Genomic DNA, 19,906 nt, shown 5'->3' with positions numbered 1-19,906 from the left:
GAACTCCTATGTGGATTGATATAGAAGTGCTTAGTAAAATTTACAGGGGAAAAAATAAAAAGCACTTTCTTTTTATGCTTTTTATAACCATTTTTCATATCGGAGATGAGAGCTACACACAAGACAGGTTAACTGGATCAGTGTCAACTGGATCAACCACAAATCTAACTGTAGATGTTAAGTGAGGTTATACAGCTGGCAAAAATGCATTTAAGCATTTGATCAGCTGAAAAGCATTTGCTCTCAAGGGAATTATTTTACTTGCAACGAAACTCCACTGTTACAAAACCAATAAACCTACATGCATTCTAGGAAAGACTACTTAGGCAGTAATGACATAAAAGCAAAAATATCATCTTGATGTAAAAGCTAGATTTCATCTACTAAATAGGCAACAACAATTAGAAGGGAGAAATCTGGCAATTAGTAGACAAAATATAAAATAAAACCTAGTATATTTTATGGTCATAAATTGTTGGATTTTATTATTATTTTTATTTTTAATATTGTTGCCAATGATAACTGTGTCTTTTCATTTATTATTCTGGCACCAATCAGGAGTATCCTGAAAAAGGCATATTCCATACAGTTTTTCTATGTATCCATATGAAGCAACACAATATTTTCTAGAGTAAAAAGCACACTATTATCACTGTTTCATGCTGAACATCACATTTTATCTACCTGTGAAAAATAATATTTAAGTCCTTTCAACTTGGGTTACATCTGCCAAATATACATTATCTCATTTTTGTCTAGAAGTAATTTGTTACAATTCCCTCCTTTCCCCAAATAATTTGTGATAATTAGATTCTTCTGAAATGCCTTCTACTGCAATATACTGTTGAATTAAACCTCTATGGACAGCATCCATACACCAAAAGGTCAAGATCTAGTCACTTTCTCAATATAAAGAGCACAGACCATATTTTCTGCCAAGTTAAGAGTTCACAAATGATTTTGTAGAGAGCATGAGCCTTTGCTCTTGTATTATTTTGACAAATGATCGTACAGTAGTGCTGGTATGGACCAGAGCAATGCTTCAGGTCTAGAAGTCCACACTAGAGAATGATGAGTCACAACTTTGCTCTCTTCCCAGAAATGATATGGATCTCATGATTTTCAGATGAGTTGTAAATGAATCTTCCAACTGATGTACACCGGGACCATGTCTAACAATTTTACAGTATCTTAGGGTGTTCTACTTTGCACGTTTGAAAGGAAACTGAAATGAAAAAACATCCTTTTGACAAAATTAAACTGAAATTTGGAATTCTTCCTAATACCACTGACTTTATATACATGTACATGTAAAAGAAGAATCTCATTTCAGTACTGCCTCCAGTCTGTTTAAACTAAACTATAAGCTCTCTGGGGCTCCCTAAGGTGAGCTTATTGCACAAGTTTTTGAAGTGTTGAAGTGGGTCTAATGCAGAACAATATCATTCTAGACTAATGCAGCCAAAGTCTATAGTCAACTCTGTGTTCTGAAATTCATACTAAAAATCCCCCATTCTTTTCCACACTGAAAACACCATCACTGTTTTTTATTTTTTTTCCTATGTTGAAGTGATTACATTTGTGGATAAAGAGAAAGCAGAGGATACCTGCAACCTTGGCCTTACCAAGATTTTTAACATTCTTGAATCCAGCTGTAGCACAGTTCAGATGGGTGGATTGCCAGATGGATGAGAACTGACTGGCATACAAAGCTTAAAGGGAAAAGTCAATGGTATTCTACTTGAAACATTTATACAAGTAGAATTTGTAAGATTTTTTCTTTTCTAAGTGCCTCAGTGCTCTGAAGGAGGAGACAGGAAGTATCATAACTGAATTTGTGAATGACAGTAAACTGAGGGATGATAGGAGGAGGGATGGGACAAAATACACTGATAGGAAAGGCTACTATCCAGAGTGGTCTTGCATCAGTTATGAGCCAATAGGAACCTCATGATATTCAAGAAGGATGAATGCAAAGTCCTTCCCCTGGGATGGAATAAACCTCTGCATTGGTACAAAGAGTTTTACAGCTCTGCTGCACATAATCCAGTTAACGATAGGCTAAACATGAATCAGCAGTTGACTCTGGCAGCAACAAATGCCAGCAGCATACTGGGCTGTAGCAATAAGCAGTAGTTTCAGGGAAGTAATCAGTTCTCTTAACATGGCATTTGATGCATTTCACTTGGAGGAAGTACTCTCTTCTCTTCCTCCAGTTCATTCAGCTTTGTTTGCCGTGGTAACGCTGATAAACTTGAAGAAATTCAGAAGGGAGCCACCATGAAGATGGCTGGTACTGGAGCATGCATACTGCAAGAACAGACCGAGGGAACTAGGTTTGTTCAGTCTAAAGAAGAAAAGTCTTAGGGTCTTCCAGTTAGCAAGAAGATGGAACCAACCCCCTTACAGCAATGTACAACAGGAAAATAAGAGAAAGCAGTCATGAACTGAAACAGAGGAGGTTCTGATTAAATCTAAGGAAAAAAAAAATCACTGTGAGGATAATTAAGCACTAGATGAGAATATTCAGAAGGGCTATAGAGTCTTCATGTGTGGTGTCAATCAAGACCTGCCTAGAAAAAGCCCTAACCAACTTGACAAATCCAACATTGACTCTGATTTGAGGAGATAGGACTACATGGCTTCCTGAGGTCTATTCCAAACTCATCATGTCTATGATTCTTTAATTCAACTCAGTGCAACTACCCTTTGTGTAGAGCAATCAAGAGGAATTTACTACAGATCTGTTTCTCTAAGAGTTAAGTTATCCACCTTAGACACTGTAGTCTGAAGTTCTCTCCCTTCCTGATGTAATGGATAAAATGTAGAAGCTGATTACGTGATAACTCTTACAGATGTAAAGCTTAATTCCATACCACCATCAATAATTATCTTTCGGTCTTTGTGAAATAACTATCCAGTTCAAACACTGACATGGAAAAGTAACAGTTGGATTAAAAATACAAGTGAAGTCTCTCTTGCTTTTGTTTCTTGTTAGTCTTCCAAAGACATGCTATTCATAAATAGTAATAATGGTCATAATAATTATATTCAGTAATAGATTTTGATACAGTTTAAAAAAATATTTATATATATTTTACATAAGCATTCATTTCTTCACCCACAAACTCTCCAATGAAATTCCTGTTACAGTTAGCTTCCTGAGATTTTTGATTCAAAAATTTCCTCCATATGCAGAAAAACTTGTTCATTTGTAACATTTTCCATTCTAAAGATGTAGGTGAAATCTATTACGGTATTTTTTCAAAGGAAAATATAAGCATTTTAGAAGCATGTTAAAAGTACTACAAGTTTAACATACTGCTTTCAATTTGTACCCTCATGGAGAAAATTACTCAAGATACTACTGTAATAAAAATATCATAAAAGCTGAAGGATGTTTTGACTTTTCAGTGATCTGTAGATTTTCTTTATTGTAAAGATATGGGATAACAACAGGAAAATGAGGAAAAAAGTCTGAAGTATTAGACTTGGTAATAAAGGTGACCAGAGAGACAATTAAAAAAATAATAATAATAAAAAAAATCTTACAGTGAAGACATGAGACTCCCACTACCCCAAAAAAAATCTGCAGAAGTTTTATTCAAATAGCATGAAGAAGAACATTAGCGTCATTTTAAGATACCTTCATATATTACTTGTAGTGTTCATTAATTATTAGGGTTAAAAAACCATTATGGTAAGAAACTACTTGTCAAAGTAGTCACAACTAATTTGACGTAGCTACTTGGTAATAAAGTAACTATATTGTAATGACCTACAAAATCTCAGAAAGACCATATTACCTGGTCTAAAAGATCTTCAACTTTTTTTTGCCATCCATCCCTGGCTGCATTTTTTTCACGTTCTTTAAGCTGCAATAATTGAGTCATAGCTGCCTTCTTGTCCTCTTCATGCTGAAGCCTCAGCTCTTCACGAAGCTTGTTACATTCCTGTCTAAAAGTAAATGTCAAATAACTAAAATGCGAGAAGTGAAAAAGGAATAAGAGTTCAGCAACAATTGGAAAAGCTTAGATAATAACAAAAGGCTTAGTTTTGCTTTTCATTTGCTATTACATTCACATATAATACATACTTTTATTCCTTAAATAAGTATAAAAATCAATACTTGCCGAAGATTTTCTGTCCATTTAATTTCCAAGTCACGAGCCATTCTGTCAACTTTGAACTTTTCTTCTTCTCTCATGGCAGCAATCATTACCTCATGTTGTTGTCTCTCCTGGTCTAGTTCTCCCTGCAAACAGAAACTTCACAATAGAGACTGATCAGCAGCAAAAAAAGTATTTCAAACCTTACATCTACATACATTCTAACACAAGCTTCAGTTACAACTGCCTTACAAACCTTGGACTACTACTTTTGTAGTAAGTACCTTCTGATTAGTGCCTATACTTCCATTGTATACTTTTGGAACATATTTCCAAGAAGAATTTTTTTCCAAGAAGTCATTTTTGAAGTAACATTTTTCCGATACAGCTTTAATAACTCACAGCACAATTTGTTAGAAAGAATTTCAAGAGATCTTCCAGTTCTAATCAGTGCAGAAGCAACATCAAAATTTGAGCAGGTCTATCAGGTTTCCTGTCAGTTTTTTTGGTTGTTTTGTTTTTTAAATCAGCAATTAGTACCTGAATTACAAACTTTGAACAATCTGGATTAGATACACAGTTTACATGTCTTTTTATTTCTTGACTAGCAGGAACAGAGTCTGAATAATGCAAACAAACCAACGCAACAACAACTCTAGAAATTTTATCAATTTCTGTTCAAATCTTGCCATTTTAAATAGTATTGTTTACTATTAGTAGTATGGGAAGTATTGCAAACTACCAAATTCATACTTACAAGGATATCTCTCAACAATGCTTGCTTCATTCACAAGAAGCAAACATGGCCACCTACATGTTAATCACTTGGTTTCAAAAGAGAATTTTTCTGCAGTATTTTTTCATTTGCAGTTTTAAAGATCTGTTCAAATATATGAATATTCATGTGTTAGTGGAGAAAAATTTAGTGAAATTTTAAAAAATTCCAAGGAAGTAATAAACTTGTAAGTAGCTGCACATCCAATGACCACAGCTGAAAAGAAACACACCCAAGAAACACACACACAATTAAAAACAACAACAACAGAAAAACCCACAACAGAGCAATATCCTGCTTCAAGCTCCTTCTTTGAAGAAAATAACACCAGTTATGAAATCAGATTTCAACCTTTTTCTTAAATATTTGCTGCTCTACTTAATGAATCATAGAATGACCTTGGTTGAAAAAGACCTCAAAGATCATCTAGTTTCAACCCCTCTGCCATGGGCAGGGTTACCAGCCATTAGACCAGGATGCCCAGAACCACATTCAGCCTGACCCTCCACAGATGGGGCATCCATAACCTCTATGGCTAAATACTTCAAATGCTTGCTGTGATCTTGTAAAAGTTCTTCACTTATTGAGAAAAAAAAAAATTATACTTAGTATTAAAGTTGCTGAGCTACTAACAAATTAACATAGTTTCAGAACTTTACAATCGCATATCGCAGATTTTCTTCCTTAGAACGTAATCATAATAATCCTCACAGCGTAACCTTACATCTTATTTTATTGTGATTTTAATGAGGAATAGTGTAGGTGAAGATAGCCATAACACCTGGAGTTCAGTTCTTTAAAGTCTCATGCATTTTAACAGATCTGTTCAAATGTGCTAAGTCATGTTTGTTTTACTATTTTCTGTAATCATCTTGTATGTGTAGAAGCCGTATAACTTATTCAGACAGTGCCTAGGCATGGAAAAATACCTAGAGTTAAAATTCTGCTTAAAAAACAAACAAACAAACAAAAAACACAACTAAAAAAGTCCTCCTCCCTCCCCTTTTTCTCACTGGAAACAGAAGGGGTACTAATTTCTAATTATTACATAGCAGAAGAAATATTGATAAGAATTGAAATGTCCCAGGTGTATAAGGTACTACAGTGAGCTGACAGTGAGACTAATAGAGACTTTTCTTCTCTGGAAAAAAGGTCAGAGGCCAGACAAGCTACTAAGCTGACAAAATTGATATTTATGCTCAAACAAATTAGTTGTTTTGTGTAAAGAGGTCACATTTTCTGGATGTAAGCCTGTCAACTTCTAAGATATCATAGCATGTATCTGTAAACTATTCTTAAGGACCTTCTGAAATCCATGCTGAAAATTAAGACTGACCATTATTTGGGGTAAACATGGTATGATGCAAGGCCTCCAGGGAAAGACAAAACCAACAGACCAACCAACCAAAAAACAACAAACTTAATTATCTCTATAACGGGTGTCTTGTTCTGTGTTTTGTTTGGAATAGCAGTGGTTTAACACAATCTTTTTTAACATTCTCATGAAGTTCTTATGTTCACTCAAACCTCTGAAATATTTGACTCTGGATGTATTTTGTACAGGCATACTTTGGCAGGTAGAGTTTATATTAACTATAAAAAAAAAATGTGTTTGCAACAATACACATCAAACATTAAAATTATTCCTTAAAAAAACACACACACAAAAAACATTTTCAGATTATTTATCTCATCTCAGAATTAAAAGAGAAAACAGCCCTTTAAAGAAACCATATAAATCTCCTTCAATAATGTATAAATTATAATGTGTCTTGCCATTTTAATAGAAGACTGAGATCACTGTAATGGTATTTTGAACAATTTATTCTCCAACATTATGGTTACCTCAACATTATACAGTGAATCTGTGGTCTCTCGCAGTCGTGCTCTAGTTAACTCTAGTTCTTTCTGGAGTATTTCCTGAGCTTCTTGAAGACTGGAGATATGTCCTTCTGCAGTACCAAGGCCTTGTTCACTTTTTCTTACGAGATCTTGCAGACGACACACCTACAATATATAATGTTTTTAAAAAGCTAATTACATAATTATTATTAATAACAGTCAAGCCAACTTGGTTTTCTATCAATTCCTAATTCAAATAATTTTTACTTTGCACAGCCTGTTCTTTTCCCTTTTAATATTGCTTAATCTTTGTGTATTAAAGCTAAATTACTGCAATACACTGTAAGTTAAACAAATTAAACAAGGATAAAAGGATTTGACACATTAAACAAGGTTACACAAAAGTTCTGAAATTAGCAGTATTTTTACTGGGAGAAAGCATATTTTATGCAAATTAAAATCACAAGAAGCACTATTTTGAAATACATAAACTTTAACTTGTGGCAACATTTATGTTCCTCTGTCTTCAGACTGTCCATAAGTAAGCCCATTTAAAGCTCAACCTAATTTCTGCAACGTGATCATATCACAGAGACACAGAACAGGGTATGAACCGGCAATATTAACTACTGTTTCTGTATGTCAGCAAAATTACATGCAAGTACTATTAGCAACTCTAAACACACACATGCATCCCTACAACTCTCTCCCACTGTAGGCAATCCCATTAACATGGGAATTAACAGCAGTCCAGCAGATCTAAAGGATAAGAAAATCTTACATAATTATGCCATTCATGACGTTTAGACCTAGTCCATTAAGGACAATGCAGTGCTGATGACTGTTTAAAATGAACCATAGTAACATGACCAGAAATCCTTTGCATAAAGATGACCAGTACTTAAAACCAGACTTGCCAAAAGGTCTTGACTGGTGAAAGGAACAGAAAATAAAAATAGAAGTAATAAATAAATGAAATACAACTAAAAGGATAAAAAAAAAAATAAAAAGGTAAACTCATTCTAGGACACAAAAATCTTGGTCTTGACTTATCAGAACTCTCAAAGAAAAGTCAGGCAAGCATTGGAGATAATAATTTTCTTCTGTAGCTTGATTTTAGAAATTGGCCTAATGAGGGTTGACCTTTCCTCACACTTTGAGTAATAAAGCAGCTGCCAAAAAAAGAACATGGGATGGCAAAGGTTCAAAACCAGCCTTTTCAGTAGATATGCCAGAACCAAGTTAACATCCCCAGAAAGTGATATATGCTTACTCTGTATGTAATCTGTAACTCTAAAATCAACAGCAACAACAAAAGTGAAAGAAGCAGCAGAAACATAAAAGCTGAGATAAAGGCATGCTAGACATTTCAGAGAAGGTTCTTTCAGGTCTGTGAAGCCACTTTCAGCTGTCAACATAGAACTAAAAGTGTGAAGTACTTGACTCACGTGCTTCAGACAAAGATAGAAAATAAAACACATTGCTTCTGTAATACAGAGTGGATTTACAGACTACACTGAATTTAATTTCTTCACAGTTTCTCTCATTCTCCTAACACTCAAAATATACTGTATTACAATTATGCTAGCATAAGAATATGTATGCTCAACTATTACATAGCAGATGGAACAAATATCCTATTTTGGTTTATGTTAGAGTTGCCTATTCCTCAAGTATGCTTATGCGTTCTATTTTATTTTTTTTTAACTCAGTGTGCTTACTAATTTTCCAAGATGAAACTTTGAAATGCATGTATGACTGTTTAGCTCACAATAACAAATGCATTGTATTTTCATCCGTTTAAATGTAGGCAAGCATACTGTCAAAGAGAGCCAGTGCAGTTCCAGCATCAATTAGTACATTTTCCAACATCTGAAGTATTGGCAAAGGGAACCATAGCTACCAAGGAGACTGCTGTTTAACAAGGTCCCACAACTGACTCAGCACCACTGCTGCTGAACTCTAAAGATTATGACTTTCAAAATATATTGTACATTCACTTTTAAAAGTTTTCTTCTAAAGAGAGTTTAATGTCTGTGCAAGTTGCAAGCCAGAAGAATTAGAAAAACACCTGCTACATCCAGATCTAGTATGGTACAGAACATGTACTACTGCAAAAAAGTACTTAAATTCATGCCTAAATTCAAGTCTGTTTTAAGGCACACATGAAAATCATGTATGGCCTATTGAGCAATGAAGTGAAAACTAGACAAGAGTTCCAAAGAACAGACTGATGTTTTGATATTAATAGGATACATTTCAAGGATGTTCATTTATTAATCATAAAAAAACCAAACCAAAACAAACAAAACACACACACACACAAAAAAAAAAACAACCAAAAACAATTACATAAGAGCTTAAAGATAGATTTGAATTAGGTTTTAATGTGTTGTAAACTCAAAACTAAAAGTGTTTTGAGAATATGTTTAACCTAAACTGTATGTATCAATATATTAGTACACTGTAAATAATCTGTCTCCTTATAAACGATAATGGCATATAATCTTTTGTTGGAAATATAGGAGGTGCTTCTTCGAAAGTAACTTGCAAAACTAGGGGTGGTGATTATGTTGAAAAATACATTTTGTAGTTGAGAATTCATTCTATCAAACTGTTACTGTGCTCTCTGCAGCAGCTGAAGTTTCCACTGGAATAAATACGAGGCAGTACTTTTAGAGAAACCTACATATGAAGCTAGAATTTACTGTGTGCTAACTATGAACCAATATGGCTTCAAACAAAAATATATTACCCCCCCCGCTCCTCTTTCTTTTGACATGCTTTGTGTAGAGATCTAAATATCTAATGAGAAGATAAGCAGAGTTAAGACAAGCAAGACTGTTCTTGTCAATTTTTTTTTTGTTTGTTTGTTTTTGTTTTTTGTTTTGATGTTTTTGGAGAAGACAGTTAAGCCATTGCTCAGAAGCAGTCAAGTAACTTACCATGCTTGAAGAATATACTACTTTTAATAGAACTAATGCAATACACAGACTGAACAGTGTAGTCTTGGCTTTGCACAGGACTCTAAGCATGAACGGAGTACAAGATCATTATTGATTAAATGCAATCTCAAGCACAGAAATGTTAGCTGATACAATAAAGTTGACTCTTGCCTCCTGATTGGCAGAAGTCAGTTTCGTTGTCAGTTCTTCCCTCAGGTTTTCCAGCTGCTGTCGAAGCTGATTCTTGTCATCCTCCAAATGCAGTTTCTCCTTCTCGAACTGCTGCTCTAACTCCTTCAGAAATAAGTGTGAAAGAAATATTAAATATCTTGGCTCAGACTCCTAAGAAATCAGTAATATCTCAGAACTGTTACAAGAAAATACATAGATCAGAGCCTTGCATGATACAAAAAGCACAACTGAAGCATCAGTAAGATTCTGGGGAAAGGGAGATTCATAGCAGAAAAATTAAAGAGGAAAAATATTGTCATAAAAAGGCATAATACTCTAAGGGAGCTGGAAGACAGCATGTATTGTCATCCAGCTCATTCCAAGAAGAAATGGATGCTGACCCTTCCTCATCTGATTATTAGAGCTGGTGGTGAGCATAATAAGCCTAGTAGTTTATTGGCTCAAGCAGTCTATTATTGCAATATGCAATAAAAACTTATTTCAAGCTGTTTATAGACAGCTTGAAAGAAATCTCTTTGTGGTAGAAGCTGGATAAAGTGACAAAATAGAGGGATGTACTTTGAATAATGCACTGCTATACAACATAACAAATGTATGCTCTCTTTACCAGGTAAATATAACTCACCACATGACAATTAATGCTTGTTAAGTTAGACTTGTTCTGTTTGTATCATGAAATCTGCTGTCTGCAAAATTTCACTGGTGCTATTCAGACTCCATTCTGATAACTGAGTAATCAGATTCTTTATGGCACTTCTCAGTTCAGCTGTGCAGTACTAAAAATTATTAGCATTTCTATTTTCATCTTTTTATCTTCTGATAAGCTACAAAAATGGCAGCAGTCCATTCCATAGATGGAAAAAAATGATAAAAAGAAATTTAAATCATTTCTTTCCAAAAACTACCAGATGACTTTCCTAGTCTTTCAGTGCAAAAGAAATCTCCATATCCTCTATCCAAAGGTTTCTTGTATCATGTTTCTTCCACAGATTAAGCTCAACACCTCTCACCACCTGAGACCATCTGTTTCTCTCTTGCATTACTCAAAACTCCCCAAATGTGATTCAAGACATATATTTCTTACATAGACGAGACAGTACAGCGATTAAAATTTATTAAGATCTAGACTCTGACACCCCTATATAAGTTAACTTTCCCTGACTAGAATCAAGTTTCACAGTTCTCACATTTAGAGTTAGAATAGGGAACACCTCTAATTTAATGACTTAAGAACAACTATTTTATGATGTTTTACTCTCTAATTTTAGTAACTAATTCTTCAAGACAGTGTTTTCTTCATGGGACATGAAGTAAATTAATAAAAACATCATCGATGCAAACATGTTCTACAAAAGATTCAAATATTTTAACCACTACTACGGAAAGACTATTACATTCTGAAAGCTAATTTAATTACTTACAAAAGGCAAGAATGTCACAGTGTGCCTCAGTTTAAAACCTTCCCTAAGCATCAGTGACTACAGCAAAAACATTTTGCTCTTATCCCAAAAGGCCAGTTCTATGACAGCAGCAAGCCTTCCAGTTTCAAGATGCTGAGTAACTGATCTCACATGATATATCAACCATTCATGGGCCACAAGAACTGGAAAAACACACCTATTAAATTAGAAAGTAGTAGTCCAGTCTTCATTACGAAGCAAATTGTTTTGAGTTGAGAATTCTTCTCTATAAAGAGAAGAGCATGAGTTTTCTGTTATTGTTTTGTAAGATATATGTTACTTTAAAAAAGGTTGAGCAGTTTCTTCAGAGAGGTTCAGTAAGTCTGCAGATAAAATTTGCCATTTGACAAAATGACGCACTACAGGGTTCAAATTACACCATCTGCATTTTTTGAATTTGTTTGATTATTCAAAGAAAACAAACCTACCATCTGCAGTTTTTTCTTATCCTTATTAGCGCTGCTGTGTGCAGCCTCAATTGCAGTATGGTGTTTCCATGCCAATTCTTCTAAAGTTTTTGAATGCGCCTCTTTCAACTGTGCGGCCTCTCCTTCTAATCTTGCTTGCAGTTTTACCAACTCCTTCTCATAATATTCACGCTGCGTCTCCCTTGCTTCATTTACTTTCTAGAAAAGATGTAGAAAAAAAACATTTGTATCCAAGGGTAACAAAATCCTATTGCAATTCAAAGAGAATAGTAGGGGGAAACTAAGAGGAAATACATAAAACTTTACTGATACTGATACAGTGTAAGTATATCCAGGCAAAACAGTATATCTGTATCAAAATCTGGGTTTTGTACTATTTAATCTGAAGAAAGAGCGATCAAGTATCAAGTCTGAAGAAAATTTCACTTCACGGTTTTCCAGCATATACAGATCTTCAGATAATCTTTTAAAAAAGTTGTTACTTACTTCACCTTTCTCCCTAACAAGACACTTTTGATATTAGGTATCTGCTCTTACCGTAATAAGTGAAATGGTGTTGTTTTTAAGATGCCTGAAGGAATATGAACAGTATCTAACCTAACTTCCCTTTGTTCTCACTTTACAGTCTACATTATTTATTCTATGTTGCAACATGAGGTACACTTGGAACAAACTAATACTGGTCCAAACCAGGTAGAACTTAAAACATATTCACTTTTTCAATATAAATTCAAGTCTGCTTTCATTCAGCTGAAGCAATTAAGTTGTCTAACCTTCTCCAAAGCCAGAATCTGCTGCCTTTGTCGCTCATCCAGACTCTGTGTTTTGCTTTGTAGTAAGTTTCTTTCCTCTTCCAGTTGGGATAGTTTCTCTTTTAATCTAGACTTTTCTGATTCCAAATCTCTGATTGTAACTTCTTGTGTCATTTGGGTAGCTTGAAGCATTCCAATGTGACCTAAAAACAAAACTCTTTAAAACCTCATGTCATTGGTCTTGTAAGTGAAGTACACATTCATACCCTAATGATTTCTAGAAAAACTTCAGTGGAAATCTTCACATGGATCTCCGTGATGCAATGCTTACATTCCCTTTCATTTTACTCTTTTTCATTTTTATTGTTAAAACACCCAACAATTGCAGAGGCTTTGGTGCTAGGGCTCCTTTAGTTTCAATTTCTCTGCTTCAAAATTGCATGCTGATTCCAAGAGAATACAGAAGTAGGCAGGTCTAAGAACATACACAATCAATTCCAAAGAACTAACCTCTCCTAAAACCATGCATTTTTGCCCCACAAAAAGCTACATAAAAGAAAACAAAACACTGAAGTCCAGTGGCAAAGATGTGTTATTAAACTCATAATTTAATCAGCATGCAATCTATGTAGAAATTACAGAATTCTACTTTGTTCATTTTGCTGTGAGGCTATGACTAAAAGATTCATTACAAATCATTCTTGTTATAGAAATGCATGACCTAAATCTTTGCAGGTCAGAGGCTTGCTTTTGATGCCTTTTTGTTTTCTGGAGGATCAGAGACCCATTTGAAAGCTATGATTGAAATTGCCTTAGCAAGAAACATATTCCTTTTAGCTATTTCCATCCAGAAGGACCTTGCAGTTTTGAGTAGTGGAGTAGAGTATATTTTCAAAATATAGAACCTAGCCTATTCCAATCCCTTACAAGCATGGTGTGTATGCCCTAGGTATCTCTCCAGATGGCAAATACAACTAGACTCATCTGCAGAACTGCCTCATCATTTGAGGGACAGAAATAAAGCCTTGGTACAGGCTACATTTACACACACTACTCAGGGGCTAGGCCATAAGAAAACAGCTATAAGGAAAATCCTAACAAATTTATTAACCAATAAATTGCATATCTTCTGAAAGTGGGGGTAAAGCAAAGTACCACTGCCTCAGTGAAATCACAAAGCAAATGAAAATGATGGAGAAACAGGAAGAATGGTTTGGTGACTATATAGAGAACACACAGATGCAAGACAGAAGCGTATTAAACAAGTATAGTGTCATGAAATCATTACTAAACACTATAGCTAATACATGAAATCATTACTAAACACTATAGCTAATACAAGATGATTCAAGATCTAGAAGATATATACAGAGCACACAAAGTAAAACATTGTACTTGTGTACAATTAATTACACATAAAAAGATTCTAAGTGCAAACTATGCAGTATCAAAACAGTTAATAAAAGAACGCTTGTCAGAAACATGGAGGGTTTTTAGTAGTAGGTAGTAAGACGTTGTTAGTAGTTGGTAGAGGAGGGTTGTTAGAGTTAGGGTATGGTTAGGTTGCAGTTGGACTTCATGAATTTTAAGGTCTTTTCCAACCTGGACAATTCTATCACTCTATGAAGAGCATTAAGTAGCCCTTTAGGCATGGTAAACCACCACAAGCTTTAAAGAAAAAAGAAATGCTAGAATTAATGGATGAAGAGCATTTTTCAGATTACATTACTAACATACATACTGGCTTTGAGAACAAGATCGGTGGCCTGCTGTTGTAAGCGTTCTCTGGCAGCTGCTAGCTCACTTTCCACTTCTTTATGTTTGCTTAGCAATGACATCTCCTCCTCCTTCACGTCATCTAGCTGTTTTTGAAGAACCTACAGGAAACATGGTATAACATTATATATATAGAATAACGTTCATATGAGTACTTGGTGAAAAGGTACAGAAAAGACCTGTCAGCAAACAAATTTTATTTTAACACAAGCTGAAGTCTTGTAATATTATCATCACATCCATGATGTGTATTTTCAAAATTATCATAGAAGATACATGGCATGACAAGGAAACAGTTTTTTAGTCTCATTAATTAAACAGAGTTGGAAATGGACTTTTGGAAGACCCTCTGAAGACTGGAAAAAAGACTCTACTGTATTCATCTTCTGATACAGGAAGAAGGGACTGTTCTTTTACCTATAGCAATTACACAAGACAACAGCAAAACAGTCCAAAGGATTGGCTGAAATTAGATTATAAATGGGAAGAGATGGTGGAATATCTCAGCTCAAGACAATGAAGTTCTGGATGCTTCCAGAATTACTATAACAATCATATTTAAGATATTTGGAAGCACGAGACTTACTAAGACTGCCAAAAGTGAAATATTTAAGCTCCTCCACAGAGATCTTTATACCTAGGCACAGTTAGAAAAAGCAAGTAGTACTTTACAAAAACTTTTCCTTTAAGGACAACATACGGAGTCCTATCTCTCTGCTGACCAAAAGACCTGCCTTTGTAAGTCTGAGATATCTTGTCCTTCCTTATGGACAAGAAATATCAGCACTGAAGAGCAACTTCAAAATCGAAATAACTGAAAACATATGCAGCATTTCAGTTACTGTCTGTAAAGACATCACAGAAGGTTTTTTTTATTATAAAGCTAACAAAGCAAACATCCAGAAAGTTGTTGTTTTTGTGTTTTTTTTTTTTGTTCTCAAAAACCTGTTGTTCTTAACACTCTGGATGCTTAGGTCATATAGTCACCAATGATCTCTACAACCACAACTGTACTGAATATTCAGAATATTCATCTTCTCTGTAGTCCATTCCATTAAATTTCTTAAAATATATTCAGTTATTTCTCACCTTTTCTAGAAAGCATTTCACTTAATCAGCATAACAACTCAGATATTATCAGTCACCAGCATCCTCCTTCCCACTCTGAACCTTTTGTTTTAGGAAGTACGGATGAATTTACATGAAGAACTAAGGAAAACATACTTGTGCAAGACTTTTTATTTCTCTTCCCTAAGTGGAAATGGTTTTGAATATTCTGTCCAGTATATGGGTGATACACTTTGGGTGATATGATTGGAACTTCATGTGTAGTGGAAAGCAAGTCACTTTGCTTGTATAGGGAGAACAAAACTTTCCCATGATTACGATTTCTAGAGTCTACTGGAATATAAACAAATACATGTTAATTCAATCTGGGAAAATTAAATACTATAAATAAAATATCTAGAGTGGATGAAAAACAATTTTGAGTAGTAGGAAATTCCGTTTACATGTTTCAGTCATCTCAGTGTAACAGTCTGGCAGCCTAAACTGGAAAAGGAAAGAAATAAATGAACTCACTTGTGGAACATCATGGTATTGACCTCACCTGAACATTGTTTTCTGCTGTACTAAGTGCCACCTGAAGCTTTTGGCATTTTTCCCGTAGACTGGCTGCTTCATCCTGCACCATTTGCAATTCAGTTTTAAGTTTTCCCAGATTCTTCCGTAAAATACTTTCTTGGTTCTGAAACTCTTTCCTTAGCTCCACCTCTTTTTCTTTGCAAGCATGCAGACTTTCAGCTGTAAAAAGCTGGGATCTTTTCAATGAATCAAGTTCATGTTCATAGAAGGATTGCGCTTTGCTAAGTTTACCTTCATAGTCCTCAATGAGCTTTTTCCTTTCCAGTCTCAGTTCCTCAACTTTATTATTCAAGTCTTCAAGCTCCAGTCTGTGCAGTTCCTCTAGCTTTTCTTGTCCCTTACTCAAGGTTGCATTCTGACTCTGTTGAGTCTTCAGAAGTTCTTGAATCTCAAGTCTATGTGCAGCTCGCAAGTCTTCCAGAGCTGAACGCTTGTCCTTTTCATACTGCACTTGCAACTGTATGAAACTTCGTAGCCTTTCCTCAAATTTCTTTCTAATCTCTTCTACTTCTCTTGACATGGTCACTACACGTTGGACATGCTGGGCTTCTGCACAAAGCTGCATGTCTTCAACTCTATCCTTATATGCTTCAAATTCTGTCAAGGCCTGATGTTTCATTTTTTTATGATCCTCCAGTGACTCTTCCAAAACCTGGATCTTTCTCTTAAGATCCATTTCTTCTGCAACTTTACTTTTATACTGCAAGATCTTCTCCCTTGTCTCTGCAAGAATTTGTTGAATTTCTTCTTCATGGGCATCCTTAAGGGCTTGGATAGCAGCTTCATGTTCATCATTTTTAGTGTTCAAAGCATATATTACCTACAAAAACGAAACAATAATATACTGAGAAAAGGCATCCTGGCTAACTGCTATATAAAAAAATAAAAATTAAAAGCACCCTAGGCATTTTGCTACTTTGACAATCTGGCATGTTTTCCTGATACAAGTGAGACACCAAATGTTCTTACGAATTTGACTGCATAAATTCTGTATTTGTCATTACAGTCTTACACATGTTGTGGAACTGGCCTTCTACAGTCTGCAACCTACAATTTTGCTGATTAAAAGTTTGCCTTTATATACACATGCTGTTGCTGTAAATTCCAGTGGTGAAAAAAGCACATTATACATACAAAAAACAAAACATCAAAATTGAACAGAAGTTTTCTGCCGAAACAATATATGCTCCAATTTCTTTTCCTGCACTAATAAACTCCAAATCTTAAATCCCCCCCTTTTCAACTGCTATTCTTAACTATTCTGTTTTAGACATGCCTAAAATGCACTGGTTGCCCTGGTTTACAGACCTGTAGACTGCCCAGATACAAGTTGTTTTTAGACAGTTTATCTATTATACAACCCGCAAATCCAAACCTCCTAAAATCTGAGGTTTCTAGCTACATAAACTTGCTAACCTTCCAGCTAGTAAGTCAGTTGAACAGAAAAGGGAGACAGCAGCTTGGGGAGCTGAGGGAGCAAGGCAGCTGAAGTTGACTGTAAAGTCAGCAAAACTAAAACTTTCACCCAGTATTGAGTAGAGTAACCAGATATATCTCATGGGATGTATCTCACAAACATACAGATGTGTGCGTATGTTTACAAATACATCAGTGAAGAAACTATTTATACTGTAAAAAATAATATGAAATTGTCTGCTAAAGGTCTTAATACCTTTTATGCAAAACAGTAGCATAACTAATAAGAGTCTAACAAAATACTATGTGATTCAGTCCAATGAACTGTAATAGCATTAGTAACAAAATCAGTAATGACCTTTTTATGCCAAAAATCAAGCACTGAACTATTTAGCTCTACCACATGGAGTACAACTAAGGAAATCTTTTTCTTCATTAGCATTAGTGTATACAGACAAAACTGTATCTGAAAGACATTTGACTATTTGGCTAAGAAACATTTATAGCTTCAAACCAGATATTATATTCTTACATAGCCAGTTTCACTTGAGTCATCTGCTTCAGCCAGGAACTCAGTCATGATAGAATGAATGTTTTTCCAATTAAAAACCACATAATACACCTTAATACTAGTACTAGGTGCCAAATAAATTTTGCAAAAAAACAAATGAGTGGTTTATTCTTCTGAAGTTAACATGGAAATCAGAAGTGATACCTTTTAGAAAAACAGCAAACTAACGTGTCTTACACACACACACACACAAATTATATCTCTAGTAAACCTTCATTTCAGACTCAACAAATGGACCCCTGAGACAGAGCACTACATTCAGCCTCATCCAACTGACATGCCTTGTTTTCAATATACACTTTGGTGCTGCTGCCACTGCCTGTCGATGCCTCAGCCACCAGTTTGAAACACCCCAAGAACGCACCTCTCTTTAATATGCTGCAACAAAACTACAGTGCCAACAATGAATCATTCATGCGTAACTTATTAACAATTTGGAACACACAAACACACAAACCAACAAGCCTGACTGACTCTATCAGTAGGTAAATGAGAAGTGAGCTGTTCAACACAGAAAGTACTATGATACACTGGGAAACAATAACAAGACTTTTCTAAGGACAAGTCATTACCCACAGATACAAGTGGGATACAAATTTAAAAGCTGAAGTTTACAAAATAGAGATGTTAAAATCACATATTCCAGGAATTATTGTACAGCTACAAAAAACTAATTCATATCATCTACTGCAGTCCAGAATGACCACTTTCTCCATTACAATGAGCAAAACATCCATTTTCCTCCTTTTCTTCCTCTCTGCTAACTAAAGAAAGTTATACTTAAGTATGTCTTTACTAGATATCTGCTGCTTAGTAGATTAGAAATATAGTAGCTTTGAAGTATTTTCCTGTAGGACTAAAAAAGATAATAATTGTTCAGAAAAGTTCTCCACAATTACAAGTGCATTCATATAAATACATTACTAACAGATACATGAAGTAGACAGCTGATAATAATATTTTATTCCTTCTCATGCATTATTACTAGCCATAAATTGAACTCCACCAGATAAACTCTGAAGCTTTTTCCAGAATAACATACTTTTTTAATTTTTCTTTTGAGGTGGGGGAGGGTAATCAGGGGTGGAAGAGACAGGAGAACAACTGGGGAAACAAATAGAAAGATCAAAATGATCAAATATTTAAATTGTAACGGTTTGCTATCTGTGCTATTACCGTATTTCATTCTACATTAATTGTGAGATGTTAACTCTTACTGTTCCAGAGATTAACCAGACAAAAGTATGTAAGTAAATTTGTTCAGAGTTTCACACCAAGGTCAGTCAAAGGAGGATCTTCGTCAAGGACTCAAGTTCTGGGCATCAAGAACTATCCTAAGCAGCAAAACAAAATCTCTAAGAGCTGATATGATATAGAATGATTAAGGGAAAAATCAAGAAGTCTAATTTCTTCAGCATATGTTGGTGCTTATTTGTTTTTTCTGGTTTTTTTTTTTTTTTTTTTTTTTTTTTTTTTTTTTTTTTTTTTTTTTTTTTTAATGTAGCAGTTCAGAAAATACCGGAGATCTTAAATCAGGGAACACATCTAAGTATGCTCACAAGAATTTGTTACTCTTTTTTTTATTATTATTATTTTTAAATGGAGACATTTGCGTGCAACTTCATGTTAAATAATTAGCTCAAGGCCTCTTTCCTTGAGGCACACACAGGTCTGTATGATGCACATGTCAGTTTACATACATATTCAGTCTCCCAAATAAAATTGCCTGGATCTGACTCCTACTATAAAAATCTGTGGTTTTTTGTTTGTTTTGTTTCTGTTGGGTTTTTTTGGTTGTTTTTTGTGGGGTTTTTTGTTTTTTGTTGTTTTTTAATAAAAAGGAAACAAACAAACAAAAAAAAACCACCCCTAAAATAGTGGCATATTGCAAAACTATCCATCACCTCACAGAAACATTGAGAATGATCCAAGTAAGCTGTATACAAAAAATATATTCATAGAATATCAAGAAATTACTCTGAAGCACTTTTAAAGA

At 34.7% G+C, this 19,906-nt stretch overlaps 1 protein-coding gene across 9 annotated transcripts in view; it reads right to left on the bottom strand.

Annotated features, from left to right (window-relative positions):
• Nucleotides 1-19,906, bottom strand: part of FAM184A (family with sequence similarity 184 member A) — a 59,209-nt gene that overhangs the window by 25,581 nt on the left and 13,722 nt on the right. For all 9 annotated transcript variants that reach the window (XM_015858693.2, XM_015858688.2, XM_015858695.2 and 6 more), the window contains exons 2-9: nt 15,889-16,743; nt 14,245-14,380; nt 12,525-12,706; nt 11,752-11,949; nt 9,843-9,965; nt 6,730-6,891; nt 4,134-4,255; nt 3,807-3,957 (exon numbers count right to left, since the gene is read on the bottom strand). In XM_015858693.2, the coding sequence (XP_015714179.1) occupies nt 3,807-3,957; nt 4,134-4,255; nt 6,730-6,891; nt 9,843-9,965; nt 11,752-11,949; nt 12,525-12,706; nt 14,245-14,380; nt 15,889-16,743 (1,929 nt within the window). The remainder of the gene's footprint in view (nt 1-3,806; nt 3,958-4,133; nt 4,256-6,729; nt 6,892-9,842; nt 9,966-11,751; nt 11,950-12,524; nt 12,707-14,244; nt 14,381-15,888; nt 16,744-19,906) is intronic.

This window comes from Coturnix japonica, chromosome 3 (assembly GCF_001577835.2).
Source record: "Coturnix japonica isolate 7356 chromosome 3, Coturnix japonica 2.1, whole genome shotgun sequence".
Classification (NCBI taxonomy): domain Eukaryota; kingdom Metazoa; phylum Chordata; class Aves; order Galliformes; family Phasianidae; genus Coturnix; species Coturnix japonica.
Note: the sequence above shows the minus strand (reverse complement) of the source record. Positions and strands in the feature narration are given on the sequence as shown.